This window comes from Hyperolius riggenbachi, chromosome 12, assembly GCF_040937935.1.
Source record: "Hyperolius riggenbachi isolate aHypRig1 chromosome 12, aHypRig1.pri, whole genome shotgun sequence".
Classification (NCBI taxonomy): domain Eukaryota; kingdom Metazoa; phylum Chordata; class Amphibia; order Anura; family Hyperoliidae; genus Hyperolius; species Hyperolius riggenbachi.
In genome coordinates this window covers 31,537,213-31,551,955 of record NC_090657.1, presented here as the reverse complement: position 1 = coordinate 31,551,955, position 14,743 = coordinate 31,537,213, and the positions used below count along the sequence as shown (strand labels likewise).

At 45.1% G+C, this 14,743-nt stretch overlaps 1 protein-coding gene across 1 annotated transcript in view; it reads left to right on the top strand.

The window, feature by feature from the left end:
* Window positions 1-14,743, top strand: part of LOC137541114 (opioid growth factor receptor-like) — a 245,563-nt gene that overhangs the window by 90,089 nt on the left and 140,731 nt on the right. Inside the window, exons 5-6 of the mRNA XM_068262263.1 lie at window positions 8,996-9,049; window positions 11,281-11,370. Coding sequence (XP_068118364.1) covers window positions 8,996-9,049; window positions 11,281-11,370 — 144 coding nt within the window. The remainder of the gene's footprint in view (window positions 1-8,995; window positions 9,050-11,280; window positions 11,371-14,743) is intronic.

The window sequence follows — 14,743 nt, the reverse complement described above, 5'->3', positions numbered from 1 at the left end:
AGTAATAAACAAGATAAGAGTCAGATAGCTGCAATAAATATATGTCCACTAATGGGAGGGAAGGTGAATGGGGGTTCTGCTGATTGTTTACTTGTGTGTCCTTCCCAGCATGTCAGAGTACTGCTAAGGCTGCAATCCTGGTAAGGAATGTCCCTTTTCCTCCTCTGTTTCCACTATCTTCACCATCACATTCTCTGTATTTTCCTCTCTTTATCTAGTGCTCTCTTTTCTATCCTATCTTACATTCTGTACCCCCCTCTCTCACCCATGTTCTGCAGCACATTACAGAGTACATAGTCAATCATGACTGTCTTCCGAGGAGCTCGCAATCTAATCCCACCATAGTCATAGTCTGAAGCCTCATCTACACGTGTAGATGAGGCGGTGATCCGGCGGTGATCGCCTCTTCCGCGTCCCCACTCGCCGCGCGTGCGCCGGAATCAATACCCCGCTCGATTCCCGCTAGTCCCCGCGCCGCTTATCTTCCGCTCGATTCCCTGCCTTTGTCCCCTCGCGGGGACCGAGCAGGGAATCGGCGGTGGGGAGATCCGTCCTGTCGGATCTTATCAATTGAGCTGCTTCAGCGGCTCGATTGATAAGGAACATCGCCGCCGCATCTACGCGTGTAGATGCGGCTTAATGTCCTACCATATTATTCTTATGTGTTTATAGAGCACTGACATCTTCTGTCGCACATTACAGAGTACATAGTCATGTCGCTGACTGTCCCCAGAGAAACTCACAATCCAATCCTACCATAGTCATAGTCTAATGTCCAACCATATTATTATTATTATGTATCAAGTACTGACATCTACAGCGCTGTTCAGAGTACATAGTCATGTCACTGACTGTCCTCAGAGGAGCTCACAATCTAATCCTACCATAGTCATAGTGTAATGTCCTACCATATTATTATTATGTATTTATATAGCACTGGCATCTTCTGCAGCACAGTACAGAGTACATAGTCACGTCACTGACTGTCCTTAGAGGAGATCACAATCTAACCCTATCATTCATAACCGGAGTGCCTGGAGGAAATCCACACAGACACGGGGAGAACATACAAACTCTTTGCTGATGTTTACCTGGCTGGGCTTCAAACTGGGGTCCCAGCGCTGCAAGACGAGAGTGCTAGCCACTAGGCGTGTGTGCGTTTCTATCTATCTATCTATCTATCTATCTATCTATCTATCTATCGTGCGCGTGCGCGTATGTGTGTGTGTGTCTGTCTACAGTATCTAGTGTGTGTCTGTCTGTCTGTCTATCTAGTGAGTGTGTGTCTGTCTGTCTTTATAGTGTGTGTCTGTCTATCTAGAGAGTGTGTGCGTGCGTGTGTGTGCGTGTGTGTGCGTGTAACATATCTATGTCTCTAGGCCCTGCATATGACACTCGCCCCAGGCCCCGCATGCTTTAAGGCCGCCTCTGTAGTAGCTAGGTGTATTTGTTAGAGAGTGACAGTAGATTGTTAGTTTGAGTGATAGATTGTAGTATAGTGTACTAGTAGTTGCTGTGTGGAGAGGGTTAGAGAGAGCCAGCCAGGCCGCAGGCTTAGTGTTTGACAGAGTGAGAGAGTTAGGTGATTGATTAGTTGAGAGTAGTGCGAGAGTTAGGTGATTGATTAGTTGAGAGTAGTGCAAGTGTTTTTTTTTTTTTTTTTTCTAAGTTCATTTTTTTTCTTTATTTTGTTTTTGATTTATTTTCTTTATTTCATCCCCTTATTTTCTTATCTGTTTTTTAGTTCAAGTTAGGTGGATTTATTTTACTTTGGTTCTGTTGCTCATACCCCTTCCCCCAATAAACTTTTTGGCCCCAAAACAATGGAGCGATAGCAGCAGCAATTTCCTGCCACTCCTAAAAGAAAATGGAGTGATGGTGGTGTTGGTGGATCACGTCAAGTATGTGATCAGGTTGAGGGTGGCAGCAGCAGCAGGAAATGTTCCACCCTGATCAGAGATGTTTTCCCTGTGTTCGCACACAGGAACATTTTGACAGAGCAGCAGGCAAACAGAGTTGTTGATTATTTCGATCAGGAACCCTCTACCCAGTGTGAGATACTTAAAGCTAGTGGCAGCAGCACCAGTTTATGCCAGGTTCCTCATGACCAGAACCTAACCGCAGCTGCTTCTCTTGATGAGGTTGCTTCCTCCCAGTACTCTCCTCCAGAATTAAAGCACACCTATGTCGATGAGAGAGATGTGCAGAACAAGGATTGGGATGAGACATTGGAGGAGACCATGGGACCAAGGTCCCGAGAAGTGGTGGGTTTTGTGGTGACAGAAATGGCCCCTGTGTTCTCATCATCCAGTAATCCATCACAACTGGAAGCTTGTGTCAGCATCAATCTACATCACAACCAGTCAACTACAGAGGTGTTTAGTGGCCAGGTGGAGGGTCCAGAAGAGTCACTTATGGGTTCCAGTGCTTTTGTTGAACTGGATGATGTTTTGGATGATGAGGTGGCTGATCCAACATGGTCACTATCTGGTGGGTTAGGCACTAGCAGGCGTGAGCAGCATGGAGAAAAAGAGCAGACGGTTGGCCAGCAGCCTGCAAGTGCTTTCCCATCTGTCAGTACCCGCCAGTCCAATGCTGAGCATCGACGTGCTAGAACAAGTCGCACCACTGTTCCACGTGCACGCACGTCCCCTGCATGGAATTATTTTACTGTTCTGGAAGAGGATGAATCCAGGGCAGTCTGTTCTGTGTGCCATAAATCGGTGAGCCGAGGCAAATCAGGCAGCGGGTTCGGCACTTCAGGGCTGATAAGCCATCTGTGCAACCACCACAGACGGGAGTTCAAATATGCAAAGAATTACAATAAGATGGGTGGAGGAAAAGCAGCAGCAACAGGCCCCGCCTCTTCTTTTTCTAGTCGTTCTGTCCCTTTCCAACCTGTTCAGTCCCATTCTACTTCAAATCCCTCAGCATGCCAGGCTGGAAGAGGGCTCCAGACCCCGGCAAGCACCTCATCATCACCCTTGTTGGTTTCCTCTGAATCACCAGTGTTCCAGTGTCAGGCTTCTGTGCCAGAAATGGTGCAGAGGAAGCAGATGCTCCCTGCAACTGATCCGTTTGTTGTCAAAAATAATGCACTCCTGGCAAGGCTGTTGGGCCAACAGCTGCTGCCCTACCAGTTTGTGGACTGTATCCCCTTCCGCAGACTGATGAACAGTGTTGCTCCACAATGGCGGATCCGCAGCCGCCATTATTTTGCCAGGAATGATATCCCTGCCCTTCACCAGCACATTGTGGAGTGTGTCGGCTGGTCTATGGATCACGCTGTCGGTAGCAAGGTGCACTTCACTATGGATGGCTGGAGCAGCAGGCATGGGCAGGGAAAGTATCTCACTTCTACCGCCCATTGGGTCACCCTTCATGGTGCTGCAGAGGAGGGTACAAGATCTTGGGCATCTCAGCTGGTGGTGCCACCACATGGGTTAAAGGGGAGGCCTGTTCTACTTCCCTCTGCTACCTGTTCTGTCCAAGGCCAGTCCACCATTGCTGAGCCTTCCAGTAGGTGGTCCCGCTCCTACACTGGTCTGCAGCACCATCGATGCCAAGCAGTGCTGAAACTTGAATCCATGGACGAGAACAGGCAAACTGGATCTGTAATCCTTGCAGCCTTACAGGATCAGATTTAGCAGTAGCTGTCCTGTCCCCCCGAAAACTGGAGACAGGTGTAGTGGTGTCTGATAATGGTGCCAACATGCTGGCCGCCATTTCTGAAGGTGGCTACACTCACTTACCTTGCTTGGCCCACGTCTTCAACCTTGTAGTCCAGAAATGTTTACGAACTTTTGATGGGTTGAAGGACGCTGTGGCCTCAGCATGAAAGATGTCAGCCCACATCCATCACTCCGCAATCGCCACCGTGGCCTTGAAACTGCTGCAGCGCCGCCATAGCCTGCCGAAGAGCAGGCTTATTTCTGATTGTCCAACGTGGTGGAACTCCATCCTCCACATGCTGGAGAGGTTGTGGGAGCAGCGAATGGCGGTCAGGCTATACCTGTCTCAGACATCTTCCTCCAGAACAGGGCCACTGGACTACATTACTGAGGACCAGTGGCAGCTGATTGGACAGGTGTGTAAAGTCTTGGAGCCGTTTGAACAGGCAACAAAATTGGTGAGTGAGGAGCACTGCAGCATATCAAAAGTGCTCCCTATTGTCTTCATGCTGGACAAGGCTCTTGACAAAGTGCTCGGACAGGGGGAGGAATCCCTACTGAACAGTCGTCAGTCAAGTGGGGGGAGTGAGTCAGCATGCTTAAGTCCTGCATGAGGAGGCAGAGCTTGTGGAAGTGGAAGAGCCCATAGTCCAGGGGTGGGAGGAAGATTCTGATGTGGAGCTGGAGCATGACAACAGTTCTGACAGCCAGGAAGAGGTGATTAATAGCAGACATCTCTTCCCTATGGCTGCGCATATGCTCCAGTGCCTCCGTGAAGGAAACTTTAAAATCAAGGCTCGACATGTGGGTGGCCACCATCTTAGATCCCCGGTGCAAGGGGAAAATGCAACAGTTCATACCCCCCTCCCAAGCAGACGCCAGGATAAGCCACATCCGGGATGCCCTTCTTCGTTGGGTAGAAGATGCATTTCCTGAACCTGTATCCCGGGCCCAAGCTACCAAGCCTCATCATACTCAGCAAAGGTCTGGTGGTCACACTCCCAGCAGCAGCACCATTAGCCAATCTGTGAACCTGCTGAGTATGTTGAAGGAATTTTATCAGCCAATGCCAGATATTTCTTGAAGCGGAACCACCACCAGCGGGCAAAGTAGTCACCGCCAGCGGCTGGCCCGTATGGTGAATGATTACTTGGGGTCGGCCAGTGCTCCAGACAATATGGAGAGTAATGAGGACCCCATGGAGTATGTTACATAGACGGACAGGCTGTTGACCCTGACACCAGTGGTAAGCGTGGGCTTTCCCAGGGCGCGGAGTCTAAGTGGCTACGGATCTTCACCAGAGCACTCAGCAAGGGATGATGGGCCGCTACCCCTAGTGGGCAATGGACTACTTTCAGCTGCCTAGTAGCCACCAGGTCGCGGCCCCCAGGATTGCCCCACCAGAGGCAGAGAGAACAACTGAGTTCCGATATGAGAGGCTGGAAGCGTAGTCGAGGAACCAAGCACAGGTCGAGGCAGGCGGTAGACAGGCGTAAACGGGTATACAGGCACAGGTCGAGGCGGGCAGCAGACAGAGCGTAAACAGGAAAAAGCAGAGGCCAGATACCAGAGAATCAATAACTAAGTAATGCAGGCAAATACCAACTAGCTGTAATGAAGCAACAGCACTGAGTGGCTGCAACCAATGACCTTATATACAGATTTTAAATCTGGCGCCAGATTACGTGTACACGTATGCGCGTTAAGGCATACGCGCACGCGCATTAGACGTGTACCTACTTCGGCATGCACGCGTACACCATCACGGTGTACCCGGAAGTTACCAAAATGTTTAAAGGACAGGGAGCGCGTGTGTGCGTAAGCACAGGACGCTGAGGATGGGAAGCAGGACGCCGAGAACGGTAACAGAGTATTGGACAAAACAACTGGATACCTGGCCTTAACTCGCTCAGTATGCACTGGAGGTTCTTGCATGCCCCGCCGCCAGTGTTCTTTCTGAGCAAGTATTTAGTGGTGCAGGTGGGGTGGTCACTGACCAACGGACCCGTCTGTCCAAAGACAATGGCTTCAATTCATCAAAGGGTGTTCAATAACAAAATCCCAGTCCTTAAAATACCGCATTCGGTATTTTACACTTCACTGTGCTAATTCATCAATATTTTCCCATGTGTGGTAGAGGTTCATTAAGTTACCGAACTACTAGGCTTCAATTCATCAAAGGCTGTTAATAACAGCAGAGTGGTGCAGAGCAGCTTGGAATGTCTCTGTGTTGTTACAAGCTGATTACAATAGAAGGCATCCAGACATCCCTTTAGATGTAAACATGTGTTATATTTACTGTTATTTATACTGCCTCTGCTGCTCTGAATCTGTCCATCAGTCTTTCTTAACATTTCACTTATTTGCCACAACGTAGATGAACTTCCTGGAGACATTACAAATGCCATGCTTGGTCATTTCACCACCAGCATCTTTGCATTTTCAAACAGGGACTCAAAGGGTTACACCACCGAAGGGTATCTGGGGATATCTTTTGTCCCATTCTCTCTGCTCACTGCCTGGGGGGGGTCTGAAAGCTTGTGTGGAGAAGCCTGTGTGACCTATCAGCAGCACTTGCAGGAGAACAGGGGCTGTTTCTATTGGCTGCCTGCTCCTGTTAATCATGAAAACATTCACACAGAAGGCTTTCAAAGCCTGTTAGGACAGGGGAGAGCTGGAGATAATCACTGAATGTGTTAGGGAATGTGGTAACCTTAATGAATTAACATTTACTGACATTTGCTGACATGTGTTGAGCACATGTCGGTAATTTATCTCATTGCTCTGTCATTTCAGCTTCTCATTTGGTAACTGCTTTGATGAATTAACATTTTCTAAAGTGCTCCGTTAAGTCAGCTGTTTTCAGCATTACCGAATGCGGTAATGCTTGATGAATTGAAGCCTTTGTGGACATACTAACGTTCATTGACCTCCCCGGCGTTCTATTGAGATCGCCAGGGAGGCTGCGGGAGGGTTTTTTTTTTATAAAAAAAAATCTATTTCATGCAGCCAACTGAAAGTTGGCTGCATGAAAGCCCACTAGAGGGCGCTCCTTAGGCGTTCTTCCGATCGCCTCCGGCAAGCATAAGTAACAAGGAAGGCTGCAATGAGCAGCCTTCCTTGTTTGGCTTTCCTCGTCGCCATGGCGACGAGCGGAGTGACGTCATGGACGTCAGCCGACGTCCTGACGTCAGCCGCCTCCGATCCAGCCCTTAGCGCTGGCCGGAACTGATTGGTCCGGCTGCGCAGGGCTCGGGCGGCTGGGGGACCCTCTTTCTCCGATCAGGCAGCACACGCGGCTGGCAAAGTGCCGGCTGCGTGTGCTGCTTTTTATTTGAGGAGAATCGGCCCAGCAGGGCCTGAGCGGCAGCCTCCGGCGGTGATGGACGAGCTGAGCTCGTCCATACCGCTCAGGAGGTTAAACTGAATGAGTCATGGATCAGTGATAATTACAAGGCTCCTCTCACTGATTCATGATGAAGATTAGACAGACTAAATTAAAGTTTTGCTGTTTTTCAAGCCTCAAATGGTCTCCCTCTCAAACTCTGCTGCAGTGCCTATCACTATCATTGCATATTCTGCGCCCAAAAATTTTTTTGACTGCTGTGAAACCACCTCTAGATCCAATGGCCTACAACTTCTCCTGCTTCTCCCCCCAAAAAAATGTAATGACTGCTGTGGAACAACCTCTAGGTCCCATGGCCTACGACAACTACTGCTGCTACAAAAAAAAATTGTAATGACCGCCATGAAACCACCTCTAGGTCCCATGGCCTACCACAACTCCTGCTGCTCCAAACAAAAATTGTAATGACTGCTGTGGAACCACCTCTAGGTCCCATGACCTACCACAACTCCTGCTGCTCCAAATAAAAATTGTAATGACTGCCGTGGAACCACCTCTAGGTCCCATGACCTACCACAACTCCTGCTGCTCCAAACAAAAATTGTAATGACTGCTGTGGAACCACCCCTAGGTCCCATGGCCAACGACAACTCCTGCTGCTTCAAACAAAAATTGTAATGACTGCCGTGGAACCACCTCTAGGTCCCATGGCCTACGACAACTACTGCTGCTACAAAAAAATGTTTTTAATCAGGATTGTGATTCAGCCACCACTAAAGCTAAAGTTATCAGCAGGACTGCCAGGGAACTGGTATTTGTTTAAAAGGAAACAGCCATTAGGTTCCTTTTAACATTGTGGAAATTGTTCCGCCGGAATGCAGAATTCCGCGGAATACCGCGGGAATCCGCCGGAATGTAGCGGTAGCAGAATTTCGTTATAGAGGAAGGCGGAATTACCGCGATATCGGAAATCGCCTGTTCCGATCATAGCTACTCCTCTCCTAACAGAAACTTCTTCCCAATGACAAACCCTAAACTCCTCTCTTAACAGAAAAGTATTTCCACTGACGAACCATACACTCCTCCCCTAACATAAATTTCTTACTAATGTCGAACCCTAAACTCCTACCCTAACAGAAATTTCTTCCCAATGACAAACCCTCAACTCCTCCCTTAACAAACTTCTTCCCAAAGACGAACCCTAAACTCCTCCCCTAACAGAATTTTTTTCCCCAATGACAAATCCTAAACTTCTCTCCTAACAGAAACTTCTTCCCAATGACAAATCCTAAACTCCTCCCCTAACAGAAAGTTATTCCCAATGACGAACTATAAACTCCTTCATTATCAGAAACTTCTTCCCATTGACGAACCATAAAATCAGCGTACATATTATTCGCAGACTGCATTTAGACCCATGAGTCTTTCATACGTAAAAAAACAAAACAAAAATCTATTTGATAATTGATCTATTTTTCCTAATGATTGTAACTTGAAAAATCTGACCAATGTATTACACACATGTTAAAAAGAGGGAATTCATGGGAAAAAATTCCAATTTTCTATATAACTGAAAAAAAAAAACTGGGAAATTGAACATTGTATTGTATAGTGTTGAACACTGTATTTTAAAGTGTGCAAACTTTATAGGATACCTTAGTTCTTTTTAAATTTTAAAAACGATGACATATTGCGCATTCACAGAGCGCTCCCAGCCATGGGCGGCGCGATCAAGGACGTATCTTGCCGGCCAGCGCCTGTGCACTGCTCACCAACCAGGCCGACATGGAAGTAGCTTCGGGGGGCTATTATAACAGAGGGTGACGGAGGAGAACGGGGGCAGTGGGCATAGGGACTGCTTGCTACACATGCCTGCTCCCACATTTTTCAAATTTACGAGAGCTAAGGTATCTTTCAAGATAAATCTAAATTCTCCAGGTGTGTAAGTTCATTAATATGCGTTTTCTTATGTGAATAGGCTCGCACTTTGTCATCATATCTGGGCTTTATCAGGCACCAGCAATCAATCATGGTATGTATAGATCTCTCTACTAATATTTAGATTCTGTTCTATACATAAGAATGATCTTCTACCAAATCTATAGTGCAGGCTGATTCTATATTCTATCATTAATGAAAAAAGGGGCAATTGCATTTAATTTAATCACTTATCATTTTTTTAAGATTTTTTTTTAAAAAAGTCGATTTCAACTTCAGTTAGTGCTGGCCCAAATATAATTTATTATTATCATTATTATATTTTTCAAGGCTAAGGAAGAGAGATCCGCACCAGCAGCACAATTAAGGACAGGAGTGTACGGTATTTAAACAATTGTATGTAGAATCACAAATAGGAAAAGGAAAACTTGTCTCATACAAATAGCACCACTCGATTGTGTAGTCAAAAAGATACAATACTTTATTCCAAAAATGGTCAGGTATGCTATATCTTCATATTAAAACATAATGAAAATGCCCATAAAAGACTCTGACTGCTACAAGCCATAGTATATATATAAATAACATAATTATTCAAAAACAACCTGATGCAAGATGGCTGTGCGGAGTTCAATATAGTTCTAACTCCCACAGCTGAAACCTGGTTTAGAAAATATTCTGAGCAATTTAGACAATCTGGCATGTATAGTGCAGCCCCTGATCGCCGCCAAGGCAGCAATCCGCCAGGTGGATCAACTCAGCCAAGCATCGGCTGATAGCTTAAGTCTTGCCGCTCACCACCGCCCACTGTGTGCTGTGTGCTCTGTTGGCCCTCCGCCTGCCCTCATTACAACAAAACACGTTGTCAGTCTGTAGGTTGTTGATGCATGGTCCCAATCCCCTTCAGGCAACATCAATCTAGAGTGTGCCTTAAGTCAAATGACTTTTGAATAATCCATAGTTTAGTAGTCACAGTGTACCCTTTGTCAAGGAAATCACAATAAAATAATCAAATGGGCCACGCAAGCAGCACACAGAGAGCACATCACTGTCAGGCAAGTGATGAATCCTTTGCCTAGGCCTCTGAGTGCATTTGGGATTTCCTTAATAAAGGGGTCCTCCTGGGCCACAAAACATTGGATTATTGAAACTGTTTAAAAAAAGACCTTTCCATTGGACTGCTTATTAAACGTCTTTTAGTTGAGCTTGCATATACACACCTGCAAGAGCAATAAAGGTCAATAAAACCACGTAGGCTTTAGCAACCTCCCTGGCGGTATTGACAATTATACACGTCAATACAAAACATGCTGTGAATAGTATTGACGTGCATAAAAGTCAATACTCTCCTGCACTGTATACTAGACCTTTGCTTGACACATTTTGGCAAGTTACAGGAAAAAAAAGGTTATGAAAATTAATTGGATCACCTTTTGCACAGAAATCCGGGGGAAATTGAACTCCAGGGAGTCACACAGTCACAACATTTTCAGTTTCTCTCACAATGAATTATACAGTATTAACCTCGTTGGCGGTTATCCCAAGCTAGGGTCAGGGCGGAAAACCACAGCTAAGAGCGGTAATCCCGACCTCTGCTCGGGGTAGCCGCCGGAGGCTGAATGCAGAGCAATGCGCTCAGCGGGAGCGTTTCTACATACCTCCTGGGGATCCCGACGTCAGACGGCATTCTTCTTCCTCTCCTCGGGGGCTCTGCTTCCTGCTGGACGACAGCCGGCAATTTCACTTTAGAGTTGCAGCGCCACCCGGAGGATGGAGGCTTAACTGCAGTGCTGGAACCAGGGAGGTGAGTGATTGCTGGGCCGCTGCAGATCTCCCTTTTAGACCCTAAAATCCAGAAAGAATCAGAACGCCAAGGGGGTTAATGATAAAATAGAAATTCTAGCAGCAGACAGTTTTTACAAATATCCAGACTGAGGTCCCATTCACCCTAGGGTGATTATTTAGCAGTCGTTTACTGCTAATCGCCAAAGCACTAGTGCTTTAAATCACTATATAGCAGTGATCGCACTGCTGCAATTGCCGCTGATCGCGGTCGTTTCGCAATTAGTGGCAATCGCAAATGCGTTACATGCAACATAGAAGCGCTAATCACAATCGCTCATCAAACGCGGATTTGTATAGTAATTTTAACACGATAATCACAGTAAAATCACCCGCGCAAAACACTAGCGCTAAGTGCTAGCGTTTTGCCTTTTTCAAGTGTGAATGGGCCCTAAATGTGCACAGTTGTTTTTATTTACAGTGTCTCTAATCGGCTGTACGTTAAGCTTATATACAGTATTTATGTATTCTATTGTTCTGCAGATGCAGGTCACGCCTGATTCTTCTGTGGTGGATATGATGGACATTGTTCTCCGCCTGGAAGAGAGACAGAGGCAGGCGTTAACACATCCTGTAAGTGGGCCGATATAATGATTTATATATACTACAAATAACGCTGTGTGTTGCCTTAAATATGGTGCATTTAGGTGGTTCATAAATAAAATGTTCCTCAAGGCCAATTTCGGCTTCAAGTAACTTCGCCGTAATTTTGACGTAATTATGTTTCGAGTCAGAATTAAGTTTCGAGTCAAAGCAAACTTTCGATTCTGATTCGTTATTTGGTGTGGAATTTCAACTTTGACTTAAAATTTGCTTGCATTGGTTTGTGTGTTTCATAGGTGTGTGTGTTTGTGTATTATTATTATTATACATAAGATTACAGGGGTGATCAACAGCACAATACAGGTTATAAAAAGCAATAAGATACACAATACAAAATACATAGTATAGGGAGCTTCCAATTAATTGTAACAATAAGCACTTTATTATAAATACACGCAGCAGTAATCCAAATTACCCACCCCTTTTAAACCATCAATTGGTTTTAGCTATTTTTGAGGATCGGGACCTGAGAGTTAAAAGGAGTACACTACTAATTTGTCCGTGTACCGGTATTCATTTTTATCTTCAGGGTCCCCTTTTTATAATTACATTGATTCTTCGTAGTAAGCGTAGGTCATGTGACATAAAACAGTTTTTTTATCCCCCTGTAGCAGTTTGTGCGCAAATAACACTGTAGACCTCTATATCCACACTCCTCATTACATGCGTGGCATAGCCAAATGCATACCCGACATGCTGTATTAGTGCTGGTGCATACCAGAGCGGTTCTGAAGCATTTTTTAAAACGCTTGGAGGGGGAAAACAGCTTGGCTAATGAAAGTGAATGGGCTGGTGCACACCAGAGGGGGTCGTTTTTTCCACAAATGCAAATTAGGGGGCTGCAGCATTTTTTAGATTTCTGAGGCGTTTCTGCCTCAATGTTAACCACTTTACCCCCGCGAGTAGGTATTTCTCCGTCCCTTTTTCCATCCTTTAACCCCCAGGGACGGAGAAATACGTACTTTCCGCGCTCCCGCCGCTGTCCGTGCTCCCGCTCGTAAACACGCCGCCCGCCGCTAGTTAACACACCGCCGCCCGCTCGCCCGGAGATCAATGAACGGGAAAATCCATTCCCGTTCGTTGATCTCAGCCCCGCAATGATCCGCTGCCGCTCGGCTGAGCAGCGCGACCATTGTGAGAAAAAAAAAGTTCTCAGCCTCTTTCTACTTCCTGCAAGCGTCCTTCCGGACGCTTGCAGGTCGCATAAACAAAATGTTACTGTGGCCATCTTGTGGCCAAATAGTAAAACTACATCCAAAGCATTTTTCACATAGAAATAAATTAGTCTAACACACAAAATTAACCCTTTACCTCCCACACTCCCCAATATTTTTTTTCTTGTAATTAAAAAAAAAAAATTACAATAAAAAAAAAAACATAAATAGTTACCTTAGGGACTGAACTTTTTAAATATGTATGTCAAGAGGGTATAACAAACTATGGGCTTGTAATTAGGGATGGACGCAAAACTGAAAAAAATGCACCTTTATTTCCAATTAAAATATTGGCGCCAAACATTGTGATAGGGACAAAATTTAAATGGTTTTATAACCGGGACAAAAGGGCAAATACATTTCATGGGTTTTAATTACAGTAGCATGCATTATTTAAAAACTATAAAGGCCAAAAACTGAAAAACAATAATTTTTTTCCTATTTTCCCATTAAAACACATTTAGAATAAAATAATTCTTGGCATAATGTCCAACCTAAAGAAAGCCTAATTGGTGGCGAAAAAAACAAGATATAGTTCATTTCATTGCGATAAGTAATGATAAAGTTATAGACTAATGAATGGAAGGAGCGCTGAAAGGTGAAAATTGTTCTGGTGGTCAGGGGGTAAAACCCCTCAGTTGGGAAGTGGTTAAAGGAAAGTGGAAAACCGTTCTGAAAAACGCTAGATCAGAGCTGTTTTCCAGGCGTTTTTGTTACAGTAGCTGTTTTGTAACAGCTTTTACTGTAATATATGAAATGTGCTACACAAAAACGCTCCAAAAAACACTAGGCATGTTTAGAAAACCTCTCTGAACATGCCTAGAATCACTCGGAAATTTGCTTCAAAAACCAAAAAAAAAAGTTTTTGGTGTGCACTGGGCCTTAAAGTGAACATCCGGACTAAAAATCGACTCAGCAGCACTGAAAAGGCTTTGTATTTCTTTAACAGTTTCACAGCATCAGAACTTTGTTTCTCTTATACAAACCTCATTTTTAGCTGCACAGAAGAAAACTGCCCGGGCTTTTTTCCCCTGATGCTGTGCAAAGCATGATGGGATTTCTGATTTTGTTCTCTTTCTGCTGTTTTGGTGCAATTTTTTTTTTTACACTTTGAATTTGAAATTTGAAGCCTAGTGTGTGCAGCTGGGAGGGGTAATCAGGACACAGGATAGTTGGAACTGTGTCTCCTGCTTCTTGTCACCTCCTTTCAACCAAAAAGATGGCTGCCCCCATGACAAAGATGGCAGCCCCCATGAAACACAAACATTTGCCTGTTCTTTTAAAACAGTGTGGGTAAGAGATTATATTACCTATCTATTCTAATTAACATAACTAATGTAACTTGATGACAGTATGTTTGTTTAGGCCGAAGTTCCCCTTTAATTGCAGACAGGCACTTGCCAGGACTCACGTGTCCTTCACTGTTTCCAGTTCTTTATCTCTGCGGGTGGGTACTAATGGCACGGCATACAGCTCTTCAGCTGGGTTCCGTGTGTGCCCGCCGTCTGCTAACTTTCAAGAGCGGCGCTTCAGTTTCCAATGTCGGGGAGAGAGCGGAGGCATTGGAGGAAGTGAGTCACATGAGAACAGCCACACGTGACGCGTTTCACCCGTCGCTGGGTTTCATCAGAAGTGACGTCACAGGTCCTTCTCTTTCTCTTTATACTCTCAAGTGGGGATCTGTGATTGTAGTTAAAGGAACATGATTAAAAACAGGTTGATTTAACTCCAATGAGAACATCCAGGCTCCCTCCAGTGATTAATTAAATGAATACTTTTAAGTTCATGTCACTATTTAGACCATTAGGTTGCAGAGCATTGCACTTGTATATCCAGTATGATTCTTTTTAAAGGAGCTCTTTGTCATAATCACCTCTGCGTGGACTTTATATTCAGTTTATAGACCCCCCTAAACCTCAGGTGTCTAGTATCAGAGTAATGTTATGTCTTTTTGAAAATGCATAGCTACTGGACTTTTTTCATTTCCACTTATACAGTGGGATGCGAAAGTTTGGGCAACCTTGTTAATCGTCATGATTTTCCTGTATAAATCGTTGGTTGCTATGATAAAAAATGTCAGTTAATTATATCATATAGGAGACACACACAGTCATATCTAAGAAGTGAAA